The sequence below is a fragment of the Astyanax mexicanus genome, chromosome 7, assembly GCF_023375975.1.
Source record: "Astyanax mexicanus isolate ESR-SI-001 chromosome 7, AstMex3_surface, whole genome shotgun sequence".
Taxonomy (NCBI): domain Eukaryota; kingdom Metazoa; phylum Chordata; class Actinopteri; order Characiformes; family Acestrorhamphidae; genus Astyanax; species Astyanax mexicanus.
The window spans coordinates 45,917,792-45,945,549 of NC_064414.1; the positions used below are offsets into that span (position 1 = coordinate 45,917,792).

At 37.2% G+C, this 27,758-nt stretch overlaps 2 protein-coding genes and 3 non-coding genes across 6 annotated transcripts; 2 read left to right on the top strand and 3 right to left on the bottom strand.

Annotated features, from left to right (window-relative positions):
* The first annotated feature begins 104 nt into the window (after positions 1-104).
* Positions 105-176, top strand: trnam-cau (transfer RNA methionine (anticodon CAU)). The gene has a single exon. It is a non-coding gene; the product is annotated as a tRNA-Met (tRNA).
* Positions 177-814: 638 nt separating this feature from the next.
* Positions 815-886, top strand: trnam-cau (transfer RNA methionine (anticodon CAU)). The gene has a single exon. It is a non-coding gene; the product is annotated as a tRNA-Met (tRNA).
* A 730-nt stretch (positions 887-1,616) lies between these two features.
* trnak-cuu (transfer RNA lysine (anticodon CUU)) lies at positions 1,617-1,689 on the bottom strand. The gene has a single exon. It is a non-coding gene; the product is annotated as a tRNA-Lys (tRNA).
* A 1,773-nt stretch (positions 1,690-3,462) lies between these two features.
* On the bottom strand, positions 3,463-12,773 carry si:ch211-89o9.6 (transcription factor Sp1). 2 transcript variants are annotated; one of them, XM_015604677.3, is made up of 8 exons: positions 12,227-12,773; positions 10,875-10,999; positions 9,909-9,999; positions 9,614-9,717; positions 7,063-7,171; positions 5,884-5,969; positions 5,607-5,676; positions 3,463-5,004 (listed from the first exon to the last, which is right to left on the bottom strand). In XM_015604677.3, the coding sequence occupies exons 1-8, from the start codon at positions 12,528-12,530 to the stop codon at positions 4,088-4,090; spliced, it is 1,806 nt and encodes a 601-aa protein (XP_015460163.3). In that variant the 5' UTR covers positions 12,531-12,773; the 3' UTR covers positions 3,463-4,087. The 2 variants fall into 2 exon arrangements, with proteins under 2 accessions (XP_015460163.3, XP_007229548.3); XM_007229486.4 differs by having other exon boundaries at positions 5,607-5,706; positions 12,227-12,772.
* Positions 12,774-16,179: 3,406 nt separating this feature from the next.
* Positions 16,180-26,055, bottom strand: dok1a (docking protein 1a). Its single transcript, XM_007229487.4, has 5 exons — positions 25,900-26,055; positions 21,696-21,995; positions 20,646-20,718; positions 18,731-18,903; positions 16,180-17,267 (listed from the first exon to the last, which is right to left on the bottom strand). The coding sequence occupies exons 1-5, from the start codon at positions 25,954-25,956 to the stop codon at positions 16,380-16,382; spliced, it is 1,491 nt and encodes a 496-aa protein (XP_007229549.3). The 5' UTR covers positions 25,957-26,055; the 3' UTR covers positions 16,180-16,379.
* Between the last annotated feature and the right edge of the window lie 1,703 nt (positions 26,056-27,758).

A 27,758-nucleotide genomic window follows, 5' to 3' on the forward strand; every position in this document is an offset into this window, starting at 1 on the left:
CTGTTTTTCTCTGTAAAGCCGCTTTGTGACCACTATTGTCGTAAAAAGCGCTAGAGAAATGAAATTTAATTGAATTTAATTGTATTGAATTTTTATTGGCCAACAGCAGAGTGGCGCAGCGGAAGCGTGCTGGGCCCATAACCCAGAGGTCGATGGATCGAAACCATCCTCTGCTAACTGTTTTTTTTTCTCTCCTCTAAATAAGCCACATCTTATTTGACCATTATTTAATGTTATATTTTATAATACTTACGTATCGAGGGGGTTACTTATTTAGTATATTTAGTATATTGCCATTTTCTTTCGCTTTGAGACCATTTTTGTCGTAAAACGCTCTAGAGAAATAAAAGTGAATTGAATTTAATTGTATTGAATCTTTATTGGCCAACAGCAGAGTGGCGCAGCGGAAGCAGAATGGCGGAATGCTGCCTAGCAGTAAGCTAACTTAGTTGTTTATTGTTTAATTAACGTAGTTAGATATGTTAACTTACTTACACTGGCCAAACTAGCTTTAAACATAAACAAAAAGTGTGCTTAGATATTTTAGCTAGTTAGATTAACTCATCTTTAGAGGAGTTTGATATTCTGCCTAGCAGTGAGCTGTCCATACTTTTTAACTTGAAATGTATAATCCTGAGACCTTCATCACTTCACCGGTGCGACAGCAATGCATCAAGTCAGCATTTCTAGCGTTCCAAACACAGATACAGTTTAAAACAATTAGTTACACACCGATATAACGCCCGAGTTCTAAGCCAAGAACATGGTACACACGTAGCTTCTAATATTGTCCCACCTCCTCTTGTTATCCGGCAGCAGAGTGGCGCAGCGGAAGCGTGCTGGGCCCATAACCCAGAGGTCGATGGATCGAAACCATCCTCTGCTAACTTTTTTTGTCTCCTTTAAAAAATCTAATTTGACCAGTTTTTAATGTATTATATTTTAGAATATTTACGTATCGAGGGGCTTTACTAATCTAGTATATTTAGTATATCCGCATTTTCTAAAATAATTATATAAAAATATATAATACTTTTTTCATCAGATCATTTGATTCTTCACATTTAGCCCAAAAGTGACATATTATGTTTTAAAGACTCTTTAAAAGATGTAAAGTTGTGGGTGTACAATATCTTACAGCTCTTTCTTAGTCATTTAACTCATAAAGTCCCAAAAGGACACACACTGAACCATTCTGAGAGCCTCACTACAGGACACATTTGTAAATCTTTGTTCATTCATTTCACCTTATTTACAGAATGTAGGAGTGCTGGTTTAGTGCTATAGATAAAACTAAACTAGCTCGTTTAAAAGTGCATTCTACAGCTCTTTTCCAAACATTTTATCATTAACATGCTTCAATTAAATGATTCATGTCCAATAGAACTACTGCTTCTTACACGGTTATTGAACAAAATCTTAAAATGTAGGTTATGCTTTTTTGTTGTTGTTTGCATTACAACAGAATTTAACCTTCAGTTATTTAGTCATGTGCCCACAATATAAAATGTATCTAATTTAATTTCGAATTTGGTATCAATATTCAGAAATGGGTCTGGGCTATTTTTGCTTAGGTAATGAAAATGTTCATCTGGCGAAAATTGAAAAACATTTAGCGCCCAACGTGGGGCTCGAACCCACGACCCTGAGATTAAGAGTCTCATGCTCTACCGACTGAGCTAGCCGGGCTGATAAGCAGAGCGTTTCCACGTGACTTAAAAGGATCATTTCTATAGATTATTTTTTGATGTTATACTGTCCTCTGGTGGTCAATATTACAAACACAACACCCTGAAAAATAGCGGAGCTGGTTTATAAAGAACCTGTTCTAGGTAGGTCTCGGGTTTGGACATCCAAACTAATTTACGTCTCCTTGTTTAGCGTAACGCAGACTTTGACACTGATTATTCGGATGTACGTTGCATTTTTTCCACTGAAGATATGAATTAAAAACTAACTTATGTCACATTTGTCAGTGATAGGTTGAGAACTATGGAGCAATATGGAATTTTTATTAAAATCTCCATTCAACAAAATTATTCTAATTGAATGATAGTCACAGTCCTAACGAATGGTTCCATCAGTAAGTTCATTGGTTTATAAACATGTTCATTGGCTGGTTCCTGGTCTATTATGATGGAGAACAGCTCTCAAACAGTGTTACATACAAAAAAAAAAAACATAAGGGTTAATGTAGCTAAAGTATAGAGGTACAGTTTTTTTAAAGCACTACACTTAGTTAGGTGTTACTAACAAAAATCACAGTAAAGCATATTTAAACACTGTTTTTGCACAAAATTTCAGTAAACATATAAGGTAAACCATAAAATTTGCTTTGATTAAGTGAACTTACTTCACGTGGCGTCGACTTTTTGTAAAAGTAGTGTTCGTATGGCGTCACATCAATGTCAAAAGTTGAGGGTGCAAAAATACAAGTCAGGGGCGCAAAAATACTAGGTGAAAAAAATTAACCAGCGTGTTTTAACATTTTGCGTGTGTAAATTAACTTCTCGTGAGCACAAATGTGAAACTAGTGTGCAAAAAAAAGGGAATCGTGTGCACGCTGAAGAAAATGTTGCTCTCAAGCTTCAATTTTTTTGCTCTCAGATGCTTTTTTTCCCTGCGCGCTGTGTGAATTACATGCGGTGGCAGTTTGTGCTCAACTAGCTAGCTGGCTATGCTAACATCCATAAAAAATATGGATATAATAAAGTCTAAATAGATTCTAAAGTGGGTATTCTCCTCTCTACAGGCTCTCTGTAAACCCCTCGCACGCCCTGCAACCAGATAACCTCTACAGAGGAGAATACCCACTTAATAATCTCTTTATTTTTTAGTTTCTCAACACAATCAAATGTTTCAATATTAAATGCTGGAGTTACAACCAGAGCTGTGAAGCTTGTAAAAGACTATAACTGGAGATTAAAAGCTTTGAGTCAATTTTACATTTCATTTGGAAATCAAGTATACACAACCCAAGTTTTCACAATCAGTGATAGGATTATGAAGCTACGTGATCTACTTTTAGAGCATTTCATGCTTTCCTTTATGGAGATGCAGATTTAATTTTTCATCAGGACTTGGCTCCTGCTCACACTTTCAATAGTAACAGCTGATTTAATACAATATACAAACTTATCTGAGAAACTGACTTTTGGGTTTTCATTACCTGTAATCCTTAATCATCAACAATATATAAAAACTTAAAATGACGCACACTTTGTATGCAATGGATCTATATACACGAGTTTCACTTTTTAAATTGGAAATACTTAAATAAATTAACTTTCCAATGATATTCCAGTCTTTTTAAGATGCACCTGTAGATATGGATATACATATTATATACACTTGCACAAACATCATATGACCTTTGGAAAACAAAAACAAGTCTTTCAAGTCTATTCACAAAGAACCACAAAAAGAGACACAAGAACACAAATAACAGATGAACATAATAGATTTTCTTTTCACTTTTTACTCTGAGGAAATGTACATTTGCAGTAACTGATACATTGCTGTCCTCCTTTATAGTATTGTTGCTGAAAATTGTAGCCTTGTTTAAACAGACATGATTTTCTAACACTGTTATATAATTGTTTGTGATTATGAAAACTGAACAGTCTGGCTTTTCTTTCACATATTGCTTTGTTTGTTTGTCTACAAAAAAAGATCAGGAGGTAGAACGAAATAGTTAGTTATTTCTGAGACTTGACAGGTTCACAGTTGAAGTTCAGGGCCAGTGGAGCGGTCAGTGAGGTAAGTGTTCGGTAGAGAGTTGTGAAAGGGTTGTTCATTGTTGGACAGTGTTAATAAAAGGTAGGGGTAATTAAAATATAAGGCACCAACTTAACATTTAGAGAAGCACCATGTTACTTTTAAAACAGCTAGACTCTAAACTGGTCAACACACTGAGTAAGTCAAGCACAGTCATTTTCTATCAGCACGTCTGAATCCAATGTATTCTACTTCTTACTTTTCTCAAAATTTAGGAAATTTCTACAAACTACATATATTTAAATCGGACATAGTAAAAAAGAAGACACTACAAACTCCAATAATTCAATAATTTAACCACATTTTGGCTTCAAACTCCTCCACAGGAAGCCGACTGCTGGTGAGTCCTGAGGTTGCAGATCCAGGCAAAGCGTTTGCCACAGCGGGTACACGTGAACGGTTTCTCCCCTGTGTGAACCCTCTGGTGCTTTTTCAGGTTTCCTGCCTCTGCAAAAAGCTTCCCGCATGTCTCACATTTAAAAGGCTTCTCTCCTGTGTGGACCCTCTGATGAGCCTCCACATTGGACAGCCCAGTGAAAGCCTTTCCACAGTACTTACAGATGTAGCTCTTCCTCTTACCCTTCTCCAGGCGCTTGGGCATCTGCAGCCCAGCGAGAGAATACCCAGCCTGGGAGAAACTCGTCAGCATTTGAGAGTTCATAGTGACCTTCGAAACAGTCTGAGAAACATTTACTCTGTTCGATTGCTCTAATCGGACCCCATCTGTCCTGCTATAATGACTCAGCTGTTGAGTTTGCTGTGAAATAGCAGCTGTGGTCCACTCCTCGTCTACTGCAATAGGCCCTCTGGCTTCCTGAAGCCTGTTAGAAGACCCTCCATCTATGCCAGACAGAGCCGCTGGCTGGACCAGCACACAGTCCTGGTCTTGGTCTGCGTCCACAACATAAGAACAAGACGGCTGGCTGGCAGAGGAATTGTTTGCAGTCCATCGAGTAAACAGTGCCTCCACCTCTCCTGGTCTCTCAAACAGGGTATTGTTCGCCCCCAGAAAATCAGCAGACATGGCCATTTTTCGTCTCTGGGTGCTCTGGTTAGAAAGTGGGTTGGAGATGCTCTCCCCTCCAACCTGGAGCTGAGACTCCTGAGTGCTGGGGAGATCCCATGTTTTGACCCCTATGGGTTGTGCTGCTGCTGTTCCTCCTCCTCTGTGTGGAAGAGCAGGATCACGAGAATGTAGAGAGGCAGCAGTCTGAGCACCTACTACATCTGAACATGAGAAAAAAAGGCATACAAAATTATGATTATAATCATCTGTAAATTTAAAAAGAAGAACAGAAACATGCACTAAAAGATTAAAATGAACAGTTTTGGCCTAAACTAAAAATGAACAAGAAAAAGATATTTTAAGCGAAGGTCTAAAACCAGTGACATTTTATCATTCCAGCAGACATACCAACAAAGCACAACGTAACTCATAAAAAGGAGGAAAAAAAAAGTGATTTAATTTAACTTATTCAGCAGAACATCTACAGTGCTTTCTTGTCTTATTTTGCAAATAATTTTATTTGCTGAATATCCAGTGCATTCCTCAAAGGCTCATTCTTAATAGATGTATCTTAATTACTATTTTTATTCACAAAATACTGTCCAAGATTTGAATATTACACTATATTAATAATAATATAGTGTAATACTAAACAATATTAACGAGCGAGTTTATAGGCACTCTAATAATCAGATTGAGAAAGTTGGATTTTAGCTCAGTAAAGACTATTCTCAGATTTCTCTGAGAAAACCAGAAAACCAAGCAGTGTTTTCAGAGCCTATCTGCTCCAAAATGTTTGTGTTGCTACTGCTCTCTTACTTACTCTGTATGGAAATCTGAACTCCTGCAGACTGATTGGAGACAGTCTTCTTTTCCTGTTCTGCTGAGGATTCCTTTATAAGAGATGAATCCAATTCTTCAGACTTGGAATTACAAACAACAGTACAGATTTATTATGATTGATTATGCATTAGATGGCCAAACTAACAAATATATTAACATATGGACAAACAACATTCTTCAGGATATCATTTTATGATTCCTGGCAGTACTAAATAAAACACACGTAAAGGTTTTAACACAGTAACATCCACACTGACCTCCTCAGCTCCCAGCGCTATTGTAATCTGTGCAGGTGAAGAAGATGTGCCGCTTCTACAAATATCAGTGCTGGACTCCACAAAACCTGAGAAGAAGAGAAGTTAAATTATTAGAACTTAAATTATGTTCACCTGAATAAGTACACACCAAAATATAATAATTCTCATTTTAAAGGGTCACATATTATTTGAAGTCTTCCTTGTCATTTTGTTTTTTGAAAAACAGCAAGAAATGACAAAACATTTACTCCTTACTCAGGATGGCAAAACTACACTTAACAAAAACACCCATCATAAAAGATACAGCGAAAAAATCTTCAGTTTTTCAAGGCATACAGAGAGGTAGGAGAATATATAGATTAGCAGGTATCATGCAGTAGGCTATACCGCAGGACTATTATGTAAAGTGCCTATGTTGTAGTTGTGGATGATGCAGATCTGCAATGGAGTACTAAGCTTTCCGGACAAAGCAATTTGATTGCTATGGAAAGTTTTAGTAAAAAAAAAAAAAAAACAACAACAAAAAAACTCGACTGATACATATGTTTAAAGACAAAATATGCAGTGTGTCAGACACTGATACACTTAACATGTCACAATATGTGTTGCAATACTGTATTAACACAATATACATTTTTGATTAATACATTTCATGCAAAGATTAATGTCAGAGTCCTTTTTGTTTTGTTTTTAAACCCCCAACAACTTTACGTAATATAAAAACAATTTAATTCCAACATTTAATCATCATGTTTAAAGTATCCTAATAAATCATAACCCCTGTATAGTTGTTACCGATAAACAGCAATAGTGAGTAACTTGTCTATTTAAATATATAATTAAATCTACTTTACAGCCAGGGTTTTTACCCAAGATCTGAAGCTTCTACTGCAGTCTCCCCTTACCTACGCTACCCTTTCATCTCTCAAATCTCAACTTAACACCATCCTGTTTACCTTACATTATTCTTCTTTTCCTGTTTTTGTTTTTTTTCTCCTTTAGATGTGAATCGTCATTGGTTTCATGATATATGAGATAAGATAAAAACATTCGATTTCATGACAGGGTGACTAGATTTCTAGGAAAAAGAAAATCAGAGCCCTGCTTTAGGCTTCTGAATGTGGATCATGTACTGCATATCTGCCTCCTGCTCCCTTCCCCCCTCCCACCTGGACTCACCATCTTGTACGCTCATGCCTCCATGTGTCTGGCTGTCTCTTCTCTCCTGCTCTGAATGCTCCTCTTTGATGAACAGCACATCTGGCTCCTCATCCTCTGTCTTCTGAGGCTGCAGGACAGACAGAGACCAGACAGTGTTACCTACAGAGTTACCATCTACTGCTGTGGAAAATGGTGCGTCAGTGGTACCTGAAAGATCACTTTTTTTGTTTTGTCAATTTAAGTGCAATAAATGAATAAAAAAACATGTTAGTTAAACAAAAGCACATTTTTACATTTAGATAAATTCAAACGCGCTACCTGTTAGCTTTATACGGTTTAGAGGATAGGTGAGCCACACATACACAATAAGTAAAGCAGTATTTAAGGTGATGAACATTTAATAAAAAGTTTATTACCAACATAAGCTACAGTTTACAGCCAAGAAGAATGTTCAGATGTGCATTAAACAATGCTGTTAGACCATCACTGGAGTGAAGCAAATGTAAAACTAGTTTTCTAGCCTAGATAATGTTTAACAGATGTATGATCAGCCTTATTATCATGTATCCCCTGTCTACCCCTATCATTCAAAAAGTCATTACACTGTCAAATGTATTTAAAATGTTTGGTAATCTTATAAAATAGATTAGTACAGTCTGTGTCTGATATATCAGCATTGTATATTGTATTTCATCATTGCATTAGAATGTGGGTTTTATATAGTATACTACAGCCTATATATTATATTTTTTAGAATGCATTAGTTTACTTTAAGTAGCATAATGTGGCTTTTGTTTATGTATAGAGTAATCTTCACAGTGGAAATTAGTGAGCAGTATCTTTTCTGCCACATTGTATATTGTTAAGTATAGCTAAGCAAACGCAAATTCATTTCGTTTTATTCAAGCACTGATGTTTTTCATTCTGACAAAACCCCAAGCTAAAATGCTTCATATTTATGCAGATAGAGATCATACTCATGGCGCATAATACAGCCTGTGTACCAAACAAACTTGCATGAACTTGTGTAATCTCAGCATGCACGCTTATACTAGCAAGGCATTTTAATGGGTTTGCATAAAAGCCAAATAATTTGTGATAAAACACTTTGGGTTGGTTCCTGGACATAGATTAAGGGAGGTTTGGGACTATACAGCAATAAAACATAATGGAGAATAAAGATTCTTCACTAAAAGTAGTCTAGGACTAGGCTTAAGCCCTGTCTGGGAAACCACCAGAATTCTATTCTCTAACTAAGAGGTATTTCACAAAGAAGGATTTTTCAGCAGGACAGCCAGAGAATGGCAGCAAACAGTTGTCCCTTACCTTTTCTCCTAGTCTTGAACTTGGCTGAAGTTATATATAAACCTGAGATCGTCTCCCACTTTGTAAAATACTACAACACTACATTGGTCACTATGATAAAAAACATCAGATATTTCAAGCGAACAGAACATTTCCTTTCAAAGGAGGAAACAAAGGCACTGTTTAGTCAATGTTTATTTTCTTGAGTCATACAATTCCATACAGCTGCCATTGGAAAATAACTACTTTGTCATGACAGTGAATATGGTTCCATTTGTTCTTCAAGATCAAGAAAATCCATGTGAAGTCCACTGAATCCAAGCAGTTCACAAAACAGAACTTAAAAACTTCTGTTTGTAACAATAATCTATAAAATTCATTAGCTACATGCATCTAAAAAGTCCATTCAGTTAGTGAGACGAGTGCTGGGTCAGTTTTTGACAGCCCCGAGGGAAAGTAGTTCCTCTGCTATCAACATATCTGGATGGTACTTCTGCTGGTGGGTTTTGAGGTTCCTAATCCAGGCGAAGGTCTTGCCGCAGTGGGTACAGTTATATGGCCGCTCTCCTGTATGAACCTTCTGGTGCTTCTTTAAGTTTCCAGCCTCTGCAAAGAACTTCCCACACGTCATACATCTGAAAGGTTTCTCACCTGTGTGGATCCGCTGGTGAATCTCAACCTTCTTAGGACGATTAAAAGCTTTTCCACAGTACATGCAGCTAAAGAGTTTCTCTTGTTGGACTTTTTCGTTTCTTGGCCACCCAGTCCTTCGTTGGTACAGGTTAATGGCTTTTGCATGCTGCCAGTTTCCCATACCCTGAACTCCTGATGAAGTTGATGCGACTCCTGGAATGTCACTAGTCAACTGCGACTGACTGGACACAGGTAAGTTCACATTATTAAAACATTCTACTGGGCCATCACTAGCATAATGCTGCAATGCCTGGTCTCTTCCAGGTAAATTATTGCTGTCCCAGACTGAGGGCCCGTCTCCTTCTTCTGCAGACTCCACCTCTATGACTTCTGGTTTCTGTGGGGGAGGTTCAGACTGGTTCTCAGTTGTACTGTCAGTCATCATGTATGAGCAAGATGGATGCTGTGGGTCCACATCGTCACCCCCTTGAACAAAAAACTCCCCCAAAGGGCCGCACTCCCCACTTACACCACATCCTGTCTCTGACTCTTGTCCCAAGGGCTTTTGGGATAACCGCTCAGCGTTCACAAACTGTGGCTCAGATTTAAGCACTTTTTCGGATCCACTGACCTCCAAAGCCTGCCGGCGTGTCCTGGAGTGGTGACCGTCTGCTTTTTCCATCTGAGCAGCACCGTAACCTGCCTCCCCACCCTCAGGTATAGGCTCTGCCACTCCTGAGAAAAAGGGGGAAAGGTGATTAGCATGAGCTGAGCAAAACCATAATTTTAAAACTTATATCTATACAATACACTCTAAACTCAAAAATTAGATAATTATGTATTATTATGCAAATGAAATGCACCCAGTATCTAAAGATGAGCAGTTCTGCCTTAAATCTGCCCTGTCCACATTTACTGTCACTCACCGTCTTCTCTGATGAACAGCTCTGGTTGCTTATTGCCTTCATCAGATGTCTCAGCCTTCACCAGAACAGCTTCTGGCCCATTATCTTCAGTCTTTGGGGAGAGAACACAGACAGTTTGTATTTGGGAGATTTAAAACTAGATGAGTGACACATAAGGACTTTTGGTCGTAAGGAAAATTGTGTCATTGTGTATAACAGGGCTTCTTAATCCTGTTCCTGGAACTTTGTATTTCCATTTTTGCATTTTGAAATAATTTCAGTCTGGTTTATATTGTTACATTATGTCACAATTGCACTGGGAACAAACTAATATACATTAACAGGTTTTATTGTACAAGTTTAGGTTTTTCCTTGCAGAACAGTGATAAGAGCATTTGATCAATTAAAAGATTAAATCTTCTAAATAATGTATTTTTTAATACAAAATTAGTCAAATGTACAAATTGTATTCCAATATCCAATGAGAGTCAGTAAAAACAAAAATCCATGTTATTGTGAAGCATTTCTATTGGTTCATTTGTTTTGGAGCTTTGACTTTAAATAAACAATGTGGTCAATGTAAAAATATTTTTTTAAAAATTGAAATATCTGGACAGGGTTGTTGTGTGACAGCAGCCTTCAAATTTCAGAATTTCAAGAAAGGCATGACAATGCAAATGATGAAATATGTGAATCATGTATGACCATGTGACATCATGAACTTGTGATCACACATGACACCACAAAATGAAGAACCATGATATAAATAAATGTACAATTATAAATGTAAAACGTGCAAAAAGTGATCATGGAAAACAATGTGACAAACTAAAACATGTGATCAAGTGCAGATGAATGTCAATCACATGATTGTTCTATAAGGGATGTGCTGGATCAGCAATTTTGTGGCAGCTGAAAGTATACAGAGTCCCCAGGAACAGGTTTATAAGGCTATTTAATGACCAGTTTGGCTGCAGTGATACTTGCCACAGTCTCTGTGTCCTTATGGACTGGACGATCGATTGCCACATCTGTAGCAGGAGGTTCCCTCTCTCTCCAGAGATCCTCGTTCAGCTGCCGCCCATAGAGCTGATCTCGACCTGGAAAGATACCTAAAAAGAGACGGATACATTTACATGATGAGAGTTAATTATTCCTTATTGATAAATAATTTCTGATATGAATTTTCTGAATGAAGTGTAATAAAAAAGAAAATGTTGTTATACTAATAATTATGTTACACTAATACAGCCCTATTTAAGCTCTGTATTTTAAGATATTTGTGTACTCACTACACTGGATACCTGTTACCATCTTACAGAATAGATTTTAAGGTACTGTTACCTGGAAGGGTTTATTAAGCCACATGAGTTGCTCTGCATTCCAATTACAATGCAAAGCATTCTTAACAATTAAAAGTCCACTACTCTTGACTTTTAAAGTAATGAGTACTTGTATTATTAGACTATTATACAATCAATATATCTGTGGAATAAATGGCTTTGAAAATACACATTTTTGTTGCCTTTAAAAATAAGGAATTGTATTACATAAAATATTATCAACAGAGCCTTCTTTAAAACAAACATCTATTTATTTTTAGATAATTGAATAAAGCTATGGTATATCCCTCGATTTGTGTATTATGCACACTGTTATATGCAGCTGATTCATTTGTATGAGCAATAGGTTGTGTACCTTTTATAGTTTAATTGAAAATACATATTTTGTTGCCTTTAAAAAAGAGATCTTTATTAAAGTTAATATATCTATTACAACTATTGTACTATGCATCTATTTATTCTAAGATATTTAAGTGAAGTTAGTGAAGTAAAACCTACTGTACATCTCTCTACCAATATTTATTTAGCTATTATGCATACTGCTAGTGTAGCTAGTTTATATGTATGTGCAATATGTTGTGCATTATGTTTGGTTTCAATTTAAATAAATGATTAAACAAACAATAATACTGTACAATAATTCTGTAATATATAGCTATATGATGTGTACTATGATTGGTTTTAATTAGAAATATCTGATTAAATGAACACTAGAACAGTGTGGTTACTAACTGGCTGAAGTACTATGATTGGTTTGAATTAGAAATAGCTGATTAAATGAACACTAAGACAGTATATATTTGTATGAAGACAGTATTTATTGTTATGAAGCTACTGTAGCTATATCTCTCTATCAGTATTTATGCATTATGTACACTGTAATATATAGCTATATGATGTGTAACGTGTGGTTTTAATTAGAAATATCTGATTAAATGAACACTAGGACTGTGTGGTTAATTGTTGGCTGAAGATCAGCGGATGTGGGACACGCACCGCCCGCTGGAGCCCGGCTGAAGTCCCGGTATTTGTCCGGCAGGCTGGCGGTGACCTGCACTCGGCTGGAGCGGTTCAGCGAGCTCTCCCGGATCCGCCGCTCCGCGAACCCGCGGGCCATCCGCAGCTCCAGCAGATGCAGCTTCCGCTTCAGCGCCTTGTTCTCCCGCTGGCACTGAGACATCTGCAGGGTCATCACCGCGTAATCATCATCCACCAGCTTACAGATCTCCGCCACCGCCGCGTTCGCCAGGACCTCCATGATGGAGGCGAGCTGCGTCTGGAAGGCGAGGCGGTTCGACATCGCGCCCGTGGAGCCGCTGCTGCTGCTGACCTGCTGCCCGCGGGGTGATCAGCGCTCCCGGGCCCGCAAGGAGACACCAGAAGAACCGGGGGAGAGGAAACACCGGAGTAAAGTACCGGAGTAACGGCTTTTACCGGGGTTTACCGGGTTTAACGGAGAGGAAAGATCAGAAACAGAGGAGCCGTATTGTTGCTGTGTGCTGCTGATTTCACGAGCACTTCCGGTTGTCCCGGAGTAGTGACGTAGGGGCGAAAAAAAAATTGATTTATATATATATATATATATATATATATATATATATATATATATATATATATATATATATATATATATATATATATATTATATATAGTTGGGTGAGTGTGATAATAATAATAATAATAATAATAATAATAATAATAATAATAATAATAATAAGGATGTTGTTACTATTATTATTATTATTATTATTATTATTATTATTATTATTATTATTATTATTATTATTATTATTATAGTTCTTGTTTTGGTTATTATTAATATTATTATTAATATTAGTAGTAGTAGTAGTAGTAAGCTCAGCCTGGCCTGCCCACTCTCCACACATCACACATCACAGTATGGAGAGAGACACCCCCAGAGTTTTTTTTACACCCTGTTTTTTTTTTCAAGATAAAACAGAATAGCAAAAAATACTTATTTTTATTGTTTTTCCTAAGAACAATTCTATTTGAAAAGAGAAACAAAGAAACTAAAAAAGATGTCTAGTTGTGTCTAATTGTGGTTTCTCCTTTTTTTTTTACCTAAAAAAGATTTATTTTCCTAATGTTAAGGCAAACCTTGTTTTGCCACCGTTCCATTGTTTCTAAATAAAAATGTTGACTGTGATGTTTAACATGTTCAGTATTCAATAAACCTTTGTAAATAATGGCAATTAAATAACAATTTTGTTGTATTTAATTATTTGACAGTAAAAAAGTGGCAAGTTAGAACAACATGTGTGCAGTTGGTCCAATATATATATATACCTGTGCAATATATAGTTCTGTGCTAGCATTATGTTCATTTCCACCCCTGACCCAGTGTGCAGACCACATCCACTTAAAGGTCAATGGGAAGACCTGCAAATGAATTTCATCGGTGCACATCACGGTGCCAAAAGGGGGGTACTTTAAATTCCTAAAATGGGTGTCATGGATTTTAGCGAACCAAATTATCTCTCTGTCTTGGACACTTTCTCAAATTTAATCAAACCAAGGCACTCGTTTCACAGGACATGGAAATGGTGCATGTCTTTATAAAAAAAAAAAATGTATTCACTATTTAGTGGCATGGGCCATATGAAGCAAAAGCTTCTTGTAAAAGCTGTGTGACAGTCACCGTAAGGAGAAATGTGAGATGGTATCACATGACCCAATTTAAATCATTTAAAGGTTTACTGGATCAATAACTCTGTTGTCTTTGTTTTGCATGACCAGATTTTATTCCCGTGCATTTCCATGGACCCCAGATGCCAGGAGAGTGTCTGGACTGGAATGCATTTGCCTGGGCCAGCGAGCCCTTTCTCATTCATGATCCCAAGTGTGGGAGATGGGTATAGAAATATTACAAGGAGCCATCCACACCTCACATCACACTTTTGATAATGTAGTCAGCTACATGGCTCCCCGGAGTAGCTCCGGAACCAAATTGTAACAACAGGAATTGTTGTAGAGAGGGATCCACCCATCTCCCCACTCAGAATATAACCACCAAATTTCCAAAATCTAAAAAACATATCCAAAAACGCACCACATTCCAAATTTGGCACTATTTACCGACTATCACCACCATTTGTTCATCATGGCCTTTGATAATCACGGGGCAATCCTAAACCCATCAGGAGCAGGAAGGGGAGTGTCTCTTCAGAATGGAGACATTTCTCCCAAAGTTCAGAGATGTTCTATTAAGGTTATCTTTAACATTTCTTCACTGAGACCATTGTACTTCTCACACTGAGACCATTAAAATGATACCAAACATGAAGACATTCACATTTCATATAAACAAGCCACTATTTAAAAAGTTCTTCAACTCAGTAGACATCCTCAAGCAAGATGGTCAGTTGCCCTTTGGCCCCATCTTCAAGCAAGAGGTGTCAACTGCCCTTTTGGCCAGGCTTCATGATTTGATTTGATTACTTTCAACACAATGCCCGAGGTGAGAAGCGGAGGTGTGCAAAGACAATTAGGGTACCCCATGGAATAGCCTTACATTTTTTTATAAAATAACCATTGGTTTAGTTTTTGGTAAACCTGCCTATTGACAGCTGCATCAGTTTCAGAGAAGTCACGTGCATTTCACATGCATTTTCCATGTGCAGTGTCTATAAAGATAGTCTACAAAGCATATTACATCACATGAGTGTAAATTAAGAATAATGTGAGACACATGAAAAATATTCTTATTTATTATGAAGGGGGAAAATATTTGATTTACTTTGTAAATTTATAAAATGCCTAATTTCAGCCACATAAATGTAGAGCCCGTGGGAGCAGACTGCATCAAGTCACATTTGTTAGAATGTTACCCCCACAGTAGCTAATCTACTGATTTCAGATCTTTGCTGTGGTTTGTTGTGTATGAATCTGGATTTACTGTCAGTTTCAGTTCTAATAATAAACAAGACTCAGGTGTTGCTGTAGAGTACGGGAAAAGGTGAGTAAGAAAGAAGTGAAGGGGAAGGAAGAATGTGTGTAGCTGGAGGATGTTTTGAGAAGAGTGTGATGATCTTTCAAGCAGGTCTTTAGTTTCCTAATGAGCCAGACACCATTCATATTTTACCGGCAGTAACCTGTTTATAACTTACAACATTCAAAGCCCAACTACAGCTTTCATCACAAGCACTGTGATCTTCACCATCTTCCCCAAACCCTCAGATGGAGTTTTCTTCAGTCTGACTATTGTGAAAACTTAAACATAACAATTATTTATTGTTAAGTATTGTTTACTTGACTTTGACAACCATTTTTACTAGATATGCTCTAATAAGATCCACTGACTGTATCAGGTAGATCAGGTACTAATTACTTTAATCCAAATTCCAGGGTTCGCATCTTTGTTTAACACACAGTTGACCACAGTGTTCAAAGTGCCATATGGTGTCCTCTAGGCTTCATTATAGGGCATGCTTCCAAGACGACAGCTTTGAGCATTGAACATAACCAAGTACAGGCTAATGCTAATAAAAATACACGCTAAGAAGCTGATAGTAAACGACTCCATATTCCTAAATAATTGCAGTATTTAATATATTTTCCACAACAACAACTCTTACCTCTGAATAGACTGGAACCTCAATCAAACCCTGGTGAAGCTTGGTTACATTATCAACTGGTATTTCTAACAATGCCATTTTTACTATAAAACAGGAAATTAGATTTTTAAAAAAATGTTTTAGAACGTAACACAGCAAAGTTACCTCTCCACAACATTGCAAAGGGAGATATATAGGTGCTGTTTAGCTATGTACCTTAATTACTCCTAAAAATGTTAAATAGCTCATAGGAATGTTAGTTTAGCAATACAAGCATAAATAATTTCAGACAAAATGACTGGAAGTTCTAACACAAAGGGGGAAGAAACAAACTCTTGAATATGGGTGTAAGTGGAATAAGGTGACTACACAACATTTAGTTTAAATTCAGTATATTTAATAATTTAGTGAAAAGGCAGGAGCAGACATGTTTATTTCTGCGAGTCTGTAAGAGAAAGAGCATCAAATACAATATCAGTACCTTGAAATTATATATTTTTGGAGCTAGCAAACTTTATTATTTCTTATTACCTATACAAAAATGATACATAACTTAGAAACATCTTAATGTCCTTTTAAATCCAACCAAGTGGTTCAGAGACAACATCTGGCACTCTTTGAGATTCAGTCTTGTCTTTGGGTTTTTTGGTTTTAGCTGCTTTGTTGACTTGACTGTAAATAGCAGTGATCTCATCCACCTTTCTGTTTTCCATGTCCGACTTGCCTTCTGAGGCAGTTTGAACATCCTCACATGACTTATGCACTGTATTATGAATGGGTAAACTGTAGATTGGTTCTTCTTTATTTTGAGCCTGGCTTACTGGTTGCTGCGCTGGGTTTGGCATGATGTGAAGCACCTCAGAGTACAGTGGGTCAGGCTGAGGGCTATGGTGAGATGATTCCAGGGGGACGGGGACTGAGACTGTGTCAGTGGTATTAGACCAGGCACACATGCGTGCGTTAGGGTTGGGCCGGATGACGTCAGCAGGGTCAGAATACACAGGTTCTGTGTACTCGTAGGGGTGATGAATAGGCCTTCCGTTTTTAACTGTGGGCTGTTGCAATCTGAATGCAATATCATCAATGGGAGTTGAATATATGGGTTCAGGCATGCCGGTGGATTCACCGGGAAGTCTGGGATTAGTCTTTGATGTTCCAGTTGCAGCTTTGACGAATGCTGAATCAGCTAAGCCACCAGGACCATCATTGTTTGCACTGGATTCAGAGCTGCTGAGTCCAGAGCTGTTGGCCAGAGTGTCGAGGAGGGAGGCACTGATGGGTCGTCTGGGCAAGGGTGAGCAAGGAGATCGAGGAGAGCAGCTGCCTGCAGAGACACTCAGGGTTTTCTGCTGCTGAATGGCCTGCTCCACCCGGCGGAGAATCTCTTCACTTTGCTTGGTTTCAAAGACAAAGGTGCCAGGGCCACTTTCACAGCGTCTGCCTGCTTCAATTGAGAACACAGTCTGGAAAATTACAGAACAAAAGCAGCTCAATTAGCATAATGTCCAGGCATGAAATGCAAACTGTTCTTAACTTCAATGTACATACCCTAAAAATCATTACTACTAGTTTTCTGTGTAAAATGTATTGTATGAAGGCGTAATCCTAATCCTAATCCACCCCATCTTTAATGTCAGAAACATGTCATTTCTTTTAATCACATGTTCATGATGTCAGTGCTAAGAATTCTAAACAATACTACATAAATTACAACAGTATTCAAAAATTGAATTTCCCCACTGCTGAAATCCCAGTATAACAATGTGACCCATGGTCCTGATATATAATATAACACATCATCACAGGTAACACGCATAATATCACATAGCTAGCACATAATGTATTCTAAGTAAAAAAAAAAACAATCTGTGCTTTACTCATGCGATTATGGGCTGTATCTCAAACTCAAGAAATGAAACAGAGATTCAAGCATGGATCCATCCACAATGGTAAATACTGTAAGTCCTTAGTCATAACGCAACCACATGCGTGGGCGATACCTGACAGATCAGAAAACCTTACTATAAAACCTTTTCCAGCCTACTAGTAAACTCTAGTACAAGCATGATTCCGGCAAAGTCATCATAAGGTTATGCAAACAGGTAGTCATGCTTAATTTCTAATATTCTATATTTCTTAAGCTCTTATCCAGGGAAAATCCTCACTGTCCCCCATGACTAAGTTTACCATGACTAAAATGAACATCTGTATTTAAAGTACTTTTTTCAAGTGTGTCATTTCAACCACAGTAATACTGAGTAGGTGACTAGTTACCATAATTGTGTGTCTCATACTATTTGACGACATAACTGAATGTATTCTGCTGGGTTCAGGAATGAGACTAAATGAACAAAACAGAACCAGACATTGCTCACTTAAGCTGTTAATTTACAAACTGCACTTTGAAACTCTGATGAAGCAGACATGACACAGCTTATAAGAACTTCGTAATACTGCATAATCTGAGTAACATTTGTGTTAAGTCTTGTAATATTACTCTAATGCGACAGTCCACATGATACGTTCCGTTTCAGAGACGGTTCTGAGTCTCTCAGCTTCTCAACAAATGCATGTGTAAAGTGTGTACTTTAGTGGTAGTGTAAAGCGCAAATAACATTCCCAACTGTGGGAGAGCACCTGTCCCTTTTAAAGTTTGGAGAGATTTTGAGGACACAGAAGTTGTATCCTTCCTAGCTTTTGAGATAAAAACAATGCCTCTGGAACAGAGACTGATTTAAAATGTTAAACGTTTTTATTGACATGTAGTATAAATAGCCTAGGAGTCAAATAAAAATGCTATGATACATGTTTATTTAATACTGAAAGCTTAGTAGAAATTAACATGAACTTCTACTGTGTTTTATTGTCATCCATGCCTCTCTGGCTTGGCCTAATTGAACAGTATCCACAGTCATTATTAACTGACCTTGTCTCCACCGTAACGGCGCAGTAGCTTATATGGCCATTCTATTACACGTTGCCGACTCTCAGTATCCTGGATTATCAGAGACTCTTCACCAGTCTGCAGCCAGTACGCCCCCTGCAGTCCACAACGCACCGCCGCCTCAGACTGCTGCAGAGTCACCCAGAAGTCGAACACTGTAGAGAAAGAAACGTTGAGGTTCATGCTTTGGTTCAGGAGGAAGATAGTTAAAATGTTGCAACCTTCTAGTGACGCACAATGGAAGCCACATGGCTGTGGCAGTTCAGTTAATAGGGAAGTGAAGAATGTATACTGTACAGTTTCTGGGTGCTTGAAGGTTCTCTGGGAATGTTATAAAGGCAGCAGAATGTAGTAATAGTAATAATCACTTGAGTACACTCTTAAAATACAATGTCTGAATTTGTTTGGTTCAAGGAATCCTTTTTGGTACCTAAGAGTTAAACTAAATCTGAAGCCCTATCTGGATGAGATTATTTTCTCAGGGGGACATCTGTAAAAAATATTTCACACTTCTACTCAGTGTTAAAACTCTTGCATCAGGACTGCAATTGAAAAAACAGGGAAACAGGTGGACCAATGAGTTTTTTGGCTTTCTTTGTCATGTGACATCTCGTTCAGTAGCTCCTCCATTTTCACTTGCTGTTGTTTTTACGTGGATCTCCACGGAAACGTGCACCCAAAGTGTAATTACAGTGTGTGGCAGTGAATAAATAGCTATTTTATTAAACGCGAGGTGACGAAACTCAGAGATGTGTGTCCAGACAGGACTAAAATTACCGGAGGACCACGGAGTTCAGTGAAAAACAGTAGGAAAATCAGCCTGTAATTTTCTCAGAAGAACGTTCAAGAAAAACACATACATGGTCGCTCCGGACCAGAATAAAATCACAGAGGAACCCCCCTTATAAACGAGAAAATTACCCCAGGACCCCCTGAGAAACTCCATCCAGTTCCATCCAGTTTCCATCCAGATAGGGCTTAAGAATATCTCACAGAATTTTGTAGGTCATAAAGTAGCTAACTTTCTTTACCTTCTTACACAGCTTTGCACATATTTGTTTTTAGTGATTTTAAACAGGTCTGCCCTATTCTGGTCAAGGTCCCCAACTTACATGACTGTAATATTCAGATGCCCTTCAAGGTCTTAAAAAGGGGATCAGCTGGGAAAGATGCTCCACACTTTGGTATATCTCCAGGACATGTATTAGGCACCCTAGATATACCTAAATTGTCCACACACCTCCAAACATCTCTACTTATTTTACCCAGTCCTGCAAGCTCTCAATGGTATTTATATAAACAGAATATTTTCAGCCCTTATTCCCATTTAATTACTTAATGAGTGTTGTGGAACCTTGTACTGACATTAGTTCAGCATGATAACAGAATTATAATGCTATTCTGTGGGCCACATGCTCATATCCTGCAAGCATCCTGAAGTGCGTGGTCAGCATGGTAGCTGCTACACATCAGTGTATGACATCTGAGTCAGTTCTTTGAACTGCCAGTGTATTAAAGGGTATTAAAATGCTGCTGTTTTGGCAGTTTTTGTCCCCTGAAGTTTTTACCGTCCAAAAACAATGTTGTGCTATATTACATAGAGATGCCCATCCAGTACTCAAGCTAGTTGTGTCCCCTACAACTCTGAAATACAACTTTAGACAATGCCACGTGCAAGTTTTAAAACTTCATGAAAAAATGGACCAATAGAAATGCTTCAAAAAATTTAGATTCAAATAGATTGATGTCCATCAAAAAGTAGGAAGGTTATTATTTTTATGTTATAACCTTATTATTTTGCTAGTTTGCACACATAAGGTTTTTGCATGACAGAAGCAATAAGCTGGTGAACAAAGAACCTAATCACATAAGAATCAGCTATTCTAAATGCACCGACCTTCTTCTCTGGAAGCATAGATCTGATTCTCCTCCATTTGTGGAACCTGCCGTGGAATGCTGCTGCTTCCCTTCTGTTAAATACAGAGTAACAGATATCAACAAAGGATGAAAATATTGAATATGTTAAAACAGACAAAATGTGAAATAAATTAATTAATCTCAACCAGTTTTATTCATCAATACTCTTTATGGACAAAAGTATTGGGGCACGTGCCCAAAGGTTGGAATAACAAGTCTCTAGAAGGAAGGATTTCTACTAGATTTTGGAACATTGCTGTGACGATGTGATTGCATTCACCAAAAAAAGAATGGGTGGGTTCAGTATGATTCTTGATGCTGGATGATCAGATCCCCATCTTACCCTCAGTTTCCCATTTATCCCAGAAGTACTCGATGGAGCACCATCATCATTCCAAAGAACACAGTTCCACTGCTCTGTATCTCTCTAATTCTATTGGAATTATTTTCTAAAGGTCCAAGTTTTGTTTGTGCATTTGCACATCTGTTTCAGCAATGGGTGCAAATTAAAGTAATGTATTTATTCAGATTTGTTCACAAAATCTTTCTTATAATTTTGTATAAATTGAAGCACACAAAGCTTTTATTGGTGGATCCCATTACACTCTTAATAAGAAAACATTGGAGAATATTAGAATTATTACGAAAATTTTATTTAACTTCTTAAAGCAACAGTTGATAGTGAGATAATGTAAATAAATTGCTGTATAATTCTGTGTTTTTGAGTATATTGTTATGTTTGTTTTTTTTCATTCATGAGATACTTTTTAAATGTAGAGTGTAATTACATCTAACAAACATCCCAGACTACTCTGTTTTTAGAATGAATATTTTAGATGTTGCAGGTTTGGTCGTGCCAGGACACAGATACTATTAATTAGAATATTTTGTCCCCTCCCTTTTGTCCACTCTTGTTCTCACTACTGCTTTCAATTAAAAAGAAAAAAATCTTATGGACTGGTGCTTTAAGAATTGTTGGTGAATGAGGCAGTTATGGTAGTAATTTGGTCCAAAGGATGTAAATCCTTACCTGAAAGGCAATGTCACAGATCTTCTCCACCCACTCTCCACATCGTTCTTTCTCCACTGCAAACACCATCCTCTTGTCATCTGTCTGGACACAGAAGGCGGCCATGTTGTCTCCAGGGTGGGCCTCTGCATGTGGGGGCAGTCTTACCACACTGATGCACTCAGATAATCTGATCACTTTGCGATCAGGTTGCCTTCGAACCATCGCCGGTGACCGATCTGAGCTGGTTTCTGTAAGCTCCAGCCGAGCTACGCCATTTCGGCTGCCTGGGTAAAGATTCAGCCAGTACCGCTTCCACTTCTAGGAAAGGCAGTGGACAGTACAGACAGTGGACAGTACAGAAAGAGAGAGAAAAAAGAGAGAGAAAGAGAGAAAAAAGGGCAAGATGGAACAAGCTTGAGTGATACTGAAAGAATGCTTTTACAGTAATGCCAAATATTTACAATAAGCCTTACTCACTTACACTACCCATTACTTTTCCACTGATCCACCCATTCATTTGATCTTAAAACTACTGAGAGGAGGTCCTGTTAAATTACAGTATTAGTCACTGTTTTATATGTACATTAGAAGTATGTACACTTATTACCAAAAAAAGGACCCACCCAGATTAGGGTTGCCACAAGTGTTGTAGTCAAGAAGGCTAGAGCTAAGTCCAAGTCAAGACCAAGACCGGGACTAGTTACTTCTGAGTCAAGACCAAGACTTTTAGTAGTAAAGTCTGAATCAAGACCAAGACCGGGAAAAACCGGGACAAAGTCCAAGTGCAAGACCGAGACCAGATTAAGATTTAAAAGAAAAAAATCCAATTCAAATTACATTAATTTTTATTTTAATATGTAAAATAAACAATTACAATTTGCCCTCAAACAGCTCATCACTAAGGTTAGCTAGCTCATCACTAATGGTAGTTCTCTCCCTGGGAGCATTAGTATTTTAGCTATCTTGTAACTAAGGTTAGCTAGCTTTTAATACTATCCCAGGTAACATTAGTATTTTAGATAGCTCGTCACTAAGATTAACTAGCTTGTCACTAGCTTTAGTTCTCTCCCCGGTAACATTAGAAGTTTGGTAAGCTTGTTGCTATGGTTAGCTAGCTTATCACTAAGGTTAGCTAGCTAACTTTAGTTATCTAGCTAGCTTGCACTTACTTCTCTTTGTGCTTTCTTTCTAGATGTCTGGAAAAATTGATTGTGGTCCCAGAGGTCACAATGATTCACATAAACAAAGAATATAACTCCAGCCGGTGAAAAAGAACACATCAAACTATTCAAAAAGAAAAATGTTGAGAAAGGACTGATTCAGTCTGTTTGAATTAATTGTTGATGTTCAGTAACGATAGAGAAAAGTTTACGTTTCTAATTAACTTCACCTCAGACGGAGGACTCGGCCGGTCTTGTCAGTAGTCTCCTAGTCCACCTCACCCCAAGACCAAGACAAGACCGATTCCAAACCAGGTTGACTCCGAGACAAGACCGAGACCGGACATGAGTACAACACTAGTTGCCATCTTTCAGAAAAGAAATTAAGGGACACCCAACAAATAAAAATATAAATACAAATTATAATTATGGACATTTATGGAAATGAACATGTGTATTTTACAGAATTTTACAGGACTGGTGGCAACCTACAGATTGCTGCAACTCTCCGCATGAATTTATGTACACATGGCACATACGTAAATGATTACAGGTCTGGTCTAATTAGACAGTGGGCCTGCCAAAATAAGGCATAAAAGTGCCTCACTGCCCAAAAAAGACTCTGAGAAGCTAATTTTGGACAGTGTACCTCCTGGTGAAAGATTATTTACTGATAGACATGCCTCTATGACACTTAAATATATTTTTTCCTGTTGACTTATTTGACTGAAATAAGCAGTATGGTCATTTCAATGAAATGCATTTTATCTAGGTCATCCATCAAAAGTGTTAATCATTTATGAAGAACCCTGCTAATGTTAAACCTCAATATGATTTGGTGCATCTAAATGTTGGGGACATCCTCTAAAATTTTAAAAGAATCATTAAAGATCTCTAAGACAAAAAAATACCAGTGCAGTTCTGAGGTTTTCTGAATGCTGATTTTATCTAAAGGCAGCACAGAAGATAAACGCTGCCTCTGCAACTTTGCTCTGCATGCTCACCAATAGCGATAAAATCACTCAACAGGCTGCATGTTGGTCTAAATTGCAATGTCAAGCATTAACAAATGTCAAGTATTATCAAACTAGTATTATGATATACAAGGCTTTATTTATTCAACAAAGTTTTACAAACTTATTAATATAATTATATAATGCTTATTAGATTATGATAAGTGGTTTCCACAGGCTTGTATAGCCATTTTATAGCCATATCTGTTATTTATTAGGGCAGTGGTGGGTCAGTGGTTAGATCACAGCCGGTGTTGTGGGTTCGATAGCCCCTCATGTTTCATGAGTATATGTTCCCATTCAGTGCCTCAAAACACTTTGCTATATTCTTATAGTTTGCCCTTCTTTGTGAGCATCAGTTATGTATATGTTGTACAGGAGGATACAACATCTGACTGTTGGTAAGAAGTTCGAGTAATAAAAGTATTCATAAAGCTTTGAAATTTAATTCACCTGCTCTGTCCTAAAACAAGAACTGTCAACAAGACATAGTCCTAACAATTGTATAAATCCTTTGAGAATTATTAATTATGTAGTAAGAATGCTGTTTTCTGTATGTAAAGACTAAGTATTCTAATATAAATCTATCTCATCTCATCTCATTGTCAACCGCTTTGTCCGTGAAGGGTCGCCCGGGGGGGGGGGGGGGGGGGGGGTGGGGGGGGGGTGGATTGGTGCCCATCCCATCAGGCATCGGGCAGAAGGCAGGATACACCCTGGACAGGCCACCAATCCATCGCAGGGCAGACAGACACATTCACTCACACACTCACCCCTAAGGGGCAATTTCAATCAAGTTCCAATTAGTCTGAACGTGCCATCTTTGGACTGTGGGAGGAAACCCACGCAGACACGGGGAGAGCGTGCAAACTCCACACAGAAAGACCCAGGTTGCCCCGGCCGGGAATCAAACCCAGGCCATTTTGCTGTGCGGCGGAAGTGCTACCCACTGCACCACCGTGCCTCCCAATATAAACCTATATAAACATTAAATACAATGATTTTTTTTTCTCAGGGTACACTGCATTTGTGCTTAACATTTGTATTTTATATTTGTTATTTACCATTTTACTTAATAAAACTATCCTTAACATGGTGAAACATGTTCTAAATCATTAGAATTTGTAAAAAAAAAAAAATATCACTACTAGTTGCCACTAGTGATGCCATTCCCTATTATCTGAGTTGCTGAGTGCAGTAGGTGGGGTTAAGCTACTGTTTCTCAATTAGGTCTTAATTAGTTTTAGTTTTTAGTACCTTTAGTTTTGAAGGTCTGAAATCATGGTAAAGTTATAGAATACTACTCTAATCTTATTAAAAATGTTTAAAAAATGTTTGATCATCATACATTTTGGAGATCAATTAAAGTTCTATCCACTCAGTTTTTTACAGTACCAGATATTTTAAATAATACTTTAAAGGCCACTATAAACATCACATCTAAATTAAGAAAAACATAGCTTTTTGGTTTCTTTTTAAAAACCAATTTCTAAGAAAGATTAGAAATCTAAGACAGAAATGTAAAAGATAATTCTTTATGAATCCATGCCCATTGATAACTTATAATTCAGCTTCTGACCTGTGACTGTGTTTGAAGGGGTTGGGTTTCTGGCAGGGGTATGCCACTCTATGTGTATGCCCAAGTATGTGTCAGCGCCATTGTGAAACCAGCAAAAGAAATGTGCACTCTGCCTTAACATGCAGAAACAGAACCTGCTTTATCACTTACATACCAGAGCATAACTTTACACCTGAGGCTGGAACAGAAAGTCTTGTCTGGGCAGAGAGGAACAGTGAACCTCAGTTTCTAGTATACAGTAGCCTCAAGAACACTTATATAACACAAATAAATGTGTGTGGCTTTTTATCTATATCTAATGTTATATACATACAAATAAATAAAGATAAAAAATATATATATAAATATATAACATACAGTACACTTTTAAAGGAAGACAGTAACTATTTTTCTGGTGAGTTCTTGGCAATGTTACTATCATTTTCAGTTAAAGACAAACACACAGGACAAAAAAAAACACAGTGTCTTACCTCAGAGTGTTTATGATGTTGTAGATAAACTTCTCCTCGTTTCATAAAGGTGTCCATTCCACTAGATCCAAGCTGATCAACTTCTTATTCTGTGGATTCTTTAAAACGTCTTGCTGGTCTGTACTGAAGCCCGAGAATTTAAAACTGACTCAGCCTGAACTGCTCAGCTCTTTTAACCATCGCCTCTTTCCGCCCAGCCCTCAGCAGCTCATATTTGATCTCTCCGCCTATAGTGAGATTATTTCATCACACATATGACATCATTTCACCAGTTCACGTCAGACCGTGGGTTTCAATGAAGTTGTGTATGTAGAAATGACACATCAAATAAACTCTTTTTGCATGTATTTATATTGAGTCATCCAGTTTCTTTGTGTGCTTATGTAACTTCCACTCTTTAAGAACGACACATTTATTTCTAAAATCTTCTTATTTATTAGGGAAAAAATCAATTATTAAAATTATTATTATTAGCCTTTGTATCTTATAACTAATGTTACTGTCAACCTGCATAATTTATCTTCCACACTGTTCTTGTTACTGCTGGAAGAAGCACAATACACACTTAATAGATCTTCCTTACTTAAGTTTTAATATCTTTTTATAGTTATCTATTATTTCTGTGTGCTTTTTGGTCTAATTGGTCTGTTTAAAGCTACTGGTGCCTTATTTTCCTTTTGGATCAATAAAATGTGTGTATGTATATTGTGCTGTCCAATGAAAAACATATATCTTCAAAACAGCAACTGTACAGGAAAGAGAGAAAACCTTAACTTTTAATGGAAGTCAGTGTAAAAATAGTTTATTTCAGGTAATTCTGGACCATTTGTCAAGACGGTTTGACAAAGTGTAAGGGACAATTTGTGTGTTTAAATTATTTAGTAAACTAAAAATCAACAAAAATTTAGATACTTGTTTTTCATTGGATTAAGTGTGTATATGTATGTATGTATGCCAATATCCACAGTTCTATTAGTGGCAACATATTTTGACAACCTGCTGGAGATGTTCTGTGGATGTTACCTTGCCTTTACTGCTAAATTCAAAATATGAAGCCGGAAGTTCTCTAGAATCACACACTATGGCACATACCAAATTAAAATAATAAAATTATTAATGAATTAATACATTTTCAAAACCCTAATTTAAGTGTAATGTGTTGATGTCACAATTCCTTTGTCAATATTTTGTAATTATATCAGTAATTTTACTATTTAAGAAATAGTTTGATGCAGTGGGTAAGACTGTGACATAATAGACCAGGCCACTATTTCACAAAGTACGACACTAAACCACAATTTGGAAAACACAACATCAAACATCAAGCAGTCTTCCTATGATCATGCATTGCTAAGCATAATAAAAATTTGTATAATCACTTTAACAGCCTTTAAGGGAGAGCTGTGGGGCACTCAATAAATCTTGTTAAACTAAATAACTATACAATAGTTTTGCTTTATTAGTAAGTTAACAATCGCTTCTTTAACTTAAGATTTAAGGGCTTAATAAGTTATTTTGCCTGGTTGTACTGTCCTTTAAAAGAAAAATAAAAGCTGTGAAGATTTCTTTGGTGAACACTGACAGAAATTTGATTACATTTTAGTATTAATCTATAAATAGTGCAGAACCCTGAATAGTTCTTCCTTCATTTCAACAATTTCAAAATTCCTAGTATAAAATGTTTTAGAATTTTACAAAATTCTAAAAGATCTTATTTCCATGTATATATATATATATATATTTTTTTATCAATATTAAAAAGGGACTACACTATACAAAGTCTTTATTATTTTATTTTTTTGTTGGTTGGTCTTAATAATCTATAATAATAATTAAGATCTTATGATGTGAGACATATT